This window comes from Pteropus alecto, unplaced genomic scaffold, assembly GCF_000325575.1.
Source record: "Pteropus alecto unplaced genomic scaffold, ASM32557v1 scaffold74, whole genome shotgun sequence".
Taxonomy (NCBI): Eukaryota; Metazoa; Chordata; class Mammalia; order Chiroptera; family Pteropodidae; genus Pteropus; species Pteropus alecto.
In genome coordinates, this window is record NW_006436291.1 from 622,656 (window position 1) to 631,291 (window position 8,636).

Sequence of the window (8,636 nt, forward strand, 5' to 3'; positions counted from 1 at the left end):
TGCCCTGGACACCCCCTCCCCCCGCCATTCCTGCAGCCTGGCCCCCGCCTCCGGGTCTGGCGCCCAGTGGCCACACGGGCACAGCGAGGAGGAAGTCCCAGAGGAGCGAGCAGGAAGCCGGTTGGGCCGAGGAGACGCGGGGCGCCGAGGGAACACCGGCGGGCGCACCGCAGCGGCCCAGTCGCGCCCTCGCCACGTAGGGGGCACTTGGCGACCCCCGTGTGCCGGGCGCCCCCCTGGGTTACGAAGGCCGTGCGCCTGGCCCTGGGCTGCCCTGCGCGCCCGGGGTGTCCTGCACCGGGGTTTGAGGGGTGATCCCGGCTGCAAGCCTCGGTAGTGAGCGTGCCCCCCGGGTCGCCGGAGGGGCCGGCGCGCCGCCCGGCCAGTTCACAGTGGGAGCGAGAGCGCGGCTCCCCAGAGCGCGCAGCCCGCCCGCTGGGGGGCGTGGGACGTAAAGGCGCCGAGTTGGCGCGGACCAGCGCCCGGGAACCCCTTCCGCACCCCCGTCCCGCTCCCCCGCTCCTTCAGCCAGGCTAGAGCTCTCGACTTCCCGGAGCACTTGCGCGCGGGGCCCAGCGGTTGCAGTGACCTTGCCGGGAGCGCGCCCTGGGCCCCTCGGCAGGGCTTGCTGTGCCTGCCTGGGCACCGGAGACGGGCCGGCCGCCGGTTGTCGTGACGACCCGACGCCACCGCCGCCGGGCCCCGCCCCTCTGAGCTCCGCGCCGGGCCCCTCCGGGCCCCGCCCTGCGTTGCGCCGCCACCCCCGGCACCGCCAAGGACAGCGGGGCCGCTGCCGAGCTCATTCTCGCCCTCAGGTGGCCGCGGGGCGCAGAGCCTTGGGAGAGGAGCCCCAGGGGAGCCAGGGAGGCGGCGAGACCTCGTAGCGTTGTGCCGCCCAATGGTACAGCGCTGGGATCAAGGCCCAAGCAGCATGAGTCTTGCCCTGGGGGACGTTCCAGGGGAGGTGTGGGAGCAGAGCGAGCACCTATCCTCTGCATGGCCCGGGTTCCAGCAGACACCAGAGGGACCCCACAAGGAGGCCTCAGGCACCTCAACTCAGCCACCTCTCCAGGGTCAGCCAACCCCTACCTGTGACAGCTCAGCCCCCAAAGAGGCCCGACTGCTGTCTGTACCCACAGACGGCTGCAGCCCCTGCCCCGCTTCACCCTTCCAGAGCTGGGTGGGCTGACATTGGAGCAAAGGGGCCAGGCAACAGGGACCTCAGCTGGCATCGGCTGGGAGGGCTGGCCAGAGGCCGCCCGCCAGCTCAGCACAAGTGCCGATGGGCCTGCAGGTGTCTGCTGGGCACTGTCCTTCCTGGGCACTGCGGACAGACAGCGCCACGGACCAGGGAGCTGGGGTTCGAGTCAGCCCGGCTGTGTGCAGCGGGCTGTGTGTAAATGGGGGTGCCGGGAGTGATGGTGCTTGGGAGAGGGGGAGGAGGCCCCACGTGGCAGTGGGGGCAGCGCGAGCATGCTAGCTGGCAGGGCCGAAGTAGTGGGTGCAGGGGGTGCAAAGAAGGGGACCCTCTAGAAGTCCTGGTGCGTGAGGTGGGGGGCTTGCTGGGTAGAGGAGGTGGGTGGGACAGGTGCACCTGAAGACAGGCTGGGCTTTGGGAGAGTGCTCCTCCTGGTCCCCCTCAGCCTTGACCCCATCTGTGCTGTGGGCTTTGTACGTGAACTTGGAAGCCATTTCACAATCCTGTCTACCAGGCAGAAGATAAAAGAGTGGACGGATGGACTGATGGACAGAGACACGGATTTGCAGTTTAAAGGTGTCTGCTTAGGGCCCCGCCCAGCAGCCCAGCCCCGCCTCCTGCTCCTTCCAGCCCCCTTGTTTCTAGAAGGCCCTGGGAGTTTCCGGAGCCCCTGGCGAAGATGCAGATGTCTTTCAGAGGTGCTGATCCCCGCAGGCCACTTCTGTACTGACCCGGTCTCCTCTAGTGTCCCCCCAAAGGACCAGCCGGTCCTGGATAGAACATTCCAGGAACCTAGTAGCTGCGAGCTGGGCTGTGAGGGGCCCAGGGCTGCCTGGGGGACTAGGGAGGGGCTGCAGAGTGACCCAGGTGGGGGAAAACAGGGCCTAGAGCCCCTCCCCAGGGCTCCGGACTTCGCCCCAGGGTACTTCACACCCTGCCACGGCACCACAGCCAGGCCTGCCCAGCACCTGGCCATGGGCTCGGCCTGCGCTGAGCACTGCTGGTGTGACCAGGGCTGGCCCGCCAGGTCAGATGGGCAAGGTGGTGGTGTGGAGGGGACAGGAGGCCCGTCCAGCACCTTCAGCGAGGCTGGCTGAGCTGGGTGACCATGAGCTGGCAGGAGGGCTGGCAAGGTGTTAGGGATGCTCCAGTCAGGGTTCCGCGCTGTGTCTACTTCCCCTCAGTCCTGGTCCTCGAAGTGCTGCTGGCTTCACCCCCACAGCAGCCTGGCCCCACTAGCCCCACCCCCTCCAGTCCCTCCTCCTGGTCCCTAACCCACAGGAGAGCCTGCCCAGCCCTGCCCAGCACCTGCTCTGGGTGCGCGATCACACTGTCATCTCTCGTCCTGTCTCTCCCACGAGATGGGAGACTCACGGGGGCCTACCTGTGACGGGAAGGCCGCCACGGTCACCTGGCCTGTTCTGGGTTTGCCTGGCCAGGCGGCTCGTGTCCGCCACCCTGCCCCCTCCCCTTCGCATACTTGGGCCTGTTCCCACTTCCTCTTACTAGAGCTCCCTGGGGCTGGCCCGGAGGGTGGGTCTCTTGCAGCACAGCCAGGTGCTTCTGAGATGGGACCAAAGCTGCCAGGCCAAAGGGCCAGAGCCAGGGATGAGACCAGAGAGCTCCTCGGAGCTGGCGGCTGGGCCCACAGGTGGTGAGAGCCAGGTGGGCCCTGATGCTTGTGCCGGGCAGTGGCTGGAAGGGAGAAGAGGCCCTTGAGAGGCCCTTCCTGGGCCAGGGCAGAGCGGGGGTGACCAGGCTTTCCTCGCAGGTGGCAGCAGCACGGTTCTCTCCGCAGCTGGGCCAGTGGCGGGGTCCTCAGGCCCTGGGCCATGGTCAGGGCCGGTCTGGAACCGCAAACCTGTGCCACATCCCTTGCAGCGTCTGCCCAGGCAAGTGGAGATGTCGGGTGGGCTGGGAGGAGCTGGCGCCCCCTAGCGAGCTGCCTCGGCCGCCCTGCCCCACCCCACCCCACAGCCTGCGCCCTCTTGCCTCCTCCCGGCCCGTGAGCGGGTGGCTGGCTGCGGTGGCCCCGCACCCTGCAGGCCCAGACCTAGCGCCTGAGGTTGCCAGCCCTTGAGCGAGTGCGGCTCGTTCTGGAATCGTTGCCTAGGCTGTAGAAGGGGGACCCACGGCCCTCCCTGTCCTGAACCTGAAGAGGAACCTGCTCCCCGTGACAGTCAGAAGTGTAGCATGCCCGAGCTGGGGGTGGCTCACTGAGAAGTCCAGAGCACGTGCTGCTCCATGTGGGTTCGTGACACCCCCTCCAAAGGCTCCCGGGACCCCAGGCACCTGTCCAGGCCCTCAATGTCCTAGTGTTGGAGAGAGACACCTCCTCCGTGGTGATTCGACCTGCTTGGCCAGAAGCTGACCTCTCCCGTAACAGTCACACAGATGGGCAGAATCTGAGCGAGTGGGTGAGGACGGCCACCCACCCTGCAGGCCATAGCAGTAGCTATGTGCCCAGGCCGTGTCCTGCCTGAGGTGCCCTCGCCGGGGAGTGCAGCCCCAGGGCCGAGGGGCAAGAGCTCCCCGTGGTGACAAGCGGTGTCCTGCTCCCTTCGGCCTAAGCCTGAGCAGGTCCAGCCCGCTCTGCACCCTCACAGCCGAGCTGCCCTGGATGCGGGTGGGGTCCCTGCTGGAGGGGGCCACATGGAGGCGCCAGGAGGGGGCGGGGGGCGCCTCCCAGGTGGCCCTGCCAGGGCACGAGGCCTGTGGGACGGCCATCGGGGACGGCCCTGTCCAGCCATGTGAGATCACAAAGTGGCTGCTGTTTGAGCCACTGGTTTGTCACATGGCCATAGGTAAGGGGCAGAGGAGACATTGTAACGGCCTCATCTGAGGCAGTGGACGGGACAGGGGCGGGAAGGGAAAGGATGGGCTTTGGGAGCATGGAGAAGAGATGACATTTAAATTTCAAAAAATTAAGGGAAAAACGCCCTGGTTATGAGGAAGGGCAGCGGACCGTCACCGCTCATGGGATGGAAAGCGCGCCACGCCCGAGACTAATGACTGCGCCTGGAACGAACCAGCAGAACCAGCCGGCGGACACGCAGCTGGCGGAGTAGAATGGTGCGTCGCCCTCACAGAGTCTCCGCCGGCCCTCGAACCCTCCGGCCAGCGGCCTCCGGCTTCCCCCACACGCTGCTCCTAGGAACGGCCGTTGGGGCAAAGCGCCTTTTGAAACAGGTCGGCGTGAGTGGGGCTCCCCTCTGGGCAGGGCGGGCAGGGTTCCTGCCGCGGCCGGAGACCCCAGCCCAGAGGTCACAGGGCTGCTGGCGGCCGGAGAGGGGGGCAGAGGGGGTGCAGCCCGCGGCGCGGGAGGCCACGGGGCCCGGGAGCCGCCCGTGCAGAGGGAAACCGAGTCAGACGGAGTCCGAACGGCCTGCGAGAGGATGTGCGCGGGGGCCGGTCTGTGACGGGGGGGTCCGGGCTCTGTGCCCTGGCTGGACTTCGCTGTCCGCAGGCAGGAAGGGCGGAGATCAGAGGAGACCACACTGCCAGCGGGAAGGACAGTGAGCTCGCCCAGGCCCCTTGTGGTGGGCACCCTCTCCGGCAGGAAGGACACCAGTGGACCTCGGTCCTGGTGGGAATCGGGCACCCGCCTGCCCCCGCGCGGAAATCAATCAGCCGACGAAAGCGACGGTCGTTCTGTGGCCGGAGCAGGGGTGGGGGAGGGGAGCAGGGCCGTGCCCACATCGTCACCAGCACGGGAAGACACACGCCCCGGGCATGAAGACGGTGGCCCCCTGGCTGTATTCTCTCTCTGTCAATGCGGCTTAACCGCTGCAGCCGCAGAAAACACAGGCTGTCTGCAGACCACACCGTTAGGATAAGCTGAGTCCCGACGTCCCCCCGCACGCATGAGATGACCTCCGAGGAGGGGAACGGCGCACCGGGCGCCTCTCTCAGGCCCAGGAAGGCTCCCGCCGGCACGCGCGACACCGGGTCATCGGTCTCCACGAACTTCTTCAGATTCTTAATGTTTCGTGTTAAAAAACCCGTTCCGAGACGGGCCCGCAGGTGGACACACAGGGCGGCTCCCGGTGAGAGCTGGCAGGCGACGGCTCCTGCCCAGGGCCGGTGCCGGCTTCAGTCCCACTGCTTCGTCCTGCAGCTTTCTGGCCTTTGGGAGGAGAGGGGGGACAGAGTCAGGCGGGCTGGCGGGGCCGCGGTGGCACCCGATGCTGCGGAGGTGGCGGTGCTGTCCTGCGGGGCCCGGGTCCTTCCCAGAGGCGCTCACTCGGTGCACGGCCCGTGCCCCATGCCTGACGCCCCTCCGAGGACAGTGACCTCCCCGCCAGGGTCCCCTGGTGTCCTTTGCACAGTCAGTGAATGGACGAGAGAGACGGGACCCCTGCTCACGTTGCCACGGCCGGCACCGAGACTGTGGTCCCCCGAGACGCAGAGCCGCGGCAGCAGGACTTGGTGGCCGTGCCGTGGAGGGGACCACCAAGCCTCCGTCCGAGGCCCCTGTGCCCAGGCCGACGCGTGGGGCCAGGACGTGGTGAGAGGAAGTGAGGCCGGGAGCTGGCCCCGGGTGGGTCCGCGGCCAACAGCAAGGAGCGGGTCTTCCTGCCTCTGCCCCCGAGGAGCCGGCCAGTGGGTTCTGTGTCTAATGCCAGGACCGCCGGTCCCCAAAGAGGGCCCCTCCCCCTCAGCCGTCTCCCTGAAGCAGAGGCCGGACCCCTACCCAGGCTCCCGCCTGCACAGGCCTGTTACCAGTGCAGGGTTCTCGTCGGAGTGACCACATAATGTTGCTGACCGCCGGCTACCTTGTCCTAAAAAGCTGTATTCTTTGAGGAATTACAAGCATTTACTTTGCTCTGTACACACCTGCCCGAGTCCTCCCAGACGGCAAGCCCTCGGCGTCCGCGGACTGGCCGGAGACGCTGGGGACACCCTCTAGGCCCCATGGGCTCCGCCTGGCCCCGGCACGCGCACAGCCGGCCTGTCCTGGCGGGCACTTCCTTTCCCCGTCCAGCCCCTTGTCTGGGAGAACGCACTCTGTGGAAGGTTCCAGAAACGGGCTGTACAGAGTGACGTTTCTGAGTCCTTCCTCGACGCTGGCCCCGGCCCGGCACCGAGCTCAGAGCTCCGTCAGGCTGCGGGCGAGGGCCACCGCCGTGCTGCTGTACCGGCCTCCGTCCTGGCCCCTGGCTGGAACCTCGCAGGATGCCCGGTGCACACGGCACACGGGGACCCCCTCACCCCGTGTTTTGTCAGCCCCCCCACATGCCCTTGCATCTCCTGTGCGTCAGTCGAGGGGAGTCTTGGGTCCTCGCTCTGGTCTGCCCCCCCTTCCTTTCTGTCCTGCTTCGTGGGGGGCTACTCAAATCCGCCTGTGGATTTATTTTAATTTTTAAAGGTTTTTGCCATACTTTCAACTTAACTCCCAGACTGCTCAGTGGTCTTTTCCATTTCAGTAAGTTGCTTCCTGGGAGATTTCGATTGTTTCCCCAACGACCGCGTTTCTTCCGAACGCGCCCTCCGCTGTCCGCCTGGCCCGTCCCCACACGGGGCCTCTCCCCTAAGCTGGTGACTTGGGCTCTCGCTCGTGCTCGGGAACGAGGCAGTAACACCACTGGTCAGCACTGAGGACGTCGGTGGGTGGAGCTCTCCGTGGGGAGGCGCCCCTGCTGCTCAGCTCAGGACTGGGGGCGCCCAAGTACTGGAGTCCTCAAGTCACTGGCCTTGGCCAGTTGATTTCCCCAGAGACGGCCCTCCCCGCTCTCGACTGGCGGGAGGCACCTGGCCCCCGGGGGAGAAGGGACAGTGGTGCAGAGTCCTCACATGGGCTGTGGGGACGGGGCTCCAGCTTCCACACCAGGTGAGATGGAGCACGCTCCCCACGGGCCAGCGTCCAGCTGTCTGGGGGACAGACGGGCCAGTTCCCCACGGCCTCCGGGCGCGCCGTGTCAGCAGGCGGCTCCAGGAGCTCGGCGAGGCCCGGGACCCTCGCAGCACTGGGCGGGCTGACCGCGTGTCGTCCGGGGTGGAAAGGCTCTTCCTCCACTGCTGCACCAGGCACATGGCCCGGACATTCCCGGACACGGTGGGAGGGACGGATGCTGCCGGCAGCGGGCGAGAAGACCCCGCGGTCCCCGCCGTGGCGTCCTTGTCCTCGGTGGCAACTGCGCAGCCCCCCAGGCTCTGCCCCGCCTCTGCCGACGCCCCAGCGGGGGGCGCCACACACCTGAGGGCTCACGACGCAGAAAAGCATCTCACCCTCTGACCACCAGGAATTCTGGGGACGCCCCGCCGGAGAGCACATTAAACGTCCCCCACACCTAGAGACCGCAGGCTCTGAAACGGCACAGCAAGCTCCTTTCAGGCTTCAATGGAACAGCTGATTTCCACCGAGAGCGGACGAGTACTTACGATCTCCGGGTCCTCCGTGGCCTTCCTGATGCCCTCGAGGGGGGCCGCGCCCCGACGTCTTTTCCTTTGTTCGTGCGTCCGTCGGATGTGCTGTTTCACCTTCTCTTCCAACTCCCCGCCGCAGAAGGTGCTGAGAAAACACGCATCATGGATCCGCGGTGACAGAGGGACCCGGAGGCCACCTGCCCCTCCCGGCCCTCTCCCCGGCAGAGGCGGCTGGCGCCCACGCCCTTTTACAAACTTCAGATGCATCGAGATATTTAGGACGTTTTGCGCTGTGCCGCGTGGACGGCGTCTGTTTCCACGTCAAACACAGGGTCAGTAACCCTCAAACGGCCCGAGAATGGTAAACACACTGTCGGCATCAGGGTTCGGGGTCGCGCCCTCCAACGTGAACGTGAGCACGCGGAGGGGCCGGGAGCCTGAGACGGCAGGGCAGGGCGGGCGTTGGGAGGGCGGCGTCCCTACTCTGGTGCGTGTCAGGCGTGGACCCCCGGTGTGTCCACCAGGAACGTAATGGCCCCGAGACCGCGCCGGACCCTGGAGGCAGGGTTCGCGTCTGTCCTGTTCGCTTTCCTGAGTTACTGCTGGAAAGACCCTGCAACAGCCTCCCAAGGCCTGCAGGGTGGGGACCCAGGTCCACGCGAGCCAGCGGCTCAGTGGAACATGCCCACAGGGCGCTGGGCGTCAGGACAGACGTGGCTTCCGTGGGTGAGGAGGAGCGAGATCACGCCAGCGCTGTGGCTCCAGCTGAGACCGGACCGATCTGCCGGCCGCGAGATTCCGAGTGCCAGGAAGAACGCTGCCGCCCACAGGCCCTGCGCCGACGCCACCCTCCAGGCCCCCCAAGCCTCACGCGGCTTCCAGAGCAGTGGGAACACACAGTGCTAGGCAGAGCTGGACCTGTGGGCCAGGGCCGGACCAGTCCTGGAGCGGGGCAGTCCGGTGAGTCTGCCCCGGGCCCACCACGGGCTTAGGGCTGGCTCCCAGCAGTGCCTGGTGCGGCTCGGGGCTTGGGGCGGGGGGTGGGGGTGGCGGCCAGGAGCGCAGTGCCGAA

At 67.1% G+C, this 8,636-nt stretch overlaps 1 protein-coding gene across 1 annotated transcript; it reads right to left on the bottom strand.

The window, feature by feature from the left end:
* Positions 1 to 6,065: 6,065 nt before the first annotated feature.
* On the bottom strand, positions 6,066 to 8,621 carry LOC112480491. The gene is made up of 2 exons (XM_025047534.1): positions 7,580 to 8,621; positions 6,066 to 7,394 (listed from the first exon to the last, which is right to left on the bottom strand). The coding sequence occupies exons 1-2, from the start codon at positions 7,829 to 7,831 to the stop codon at positions 6,879 to 6,881; spliced, it is 768 nt and encodes a 255-aa protein (XP_024903302.1). The 5' UTR covers positions 7,832 to 8,621; the 3' UTR covers positions 6,066 to 6,878.
* Between the last annotated feature and the right edge of the window lie 15 nt (positions 8,622 to 8,636).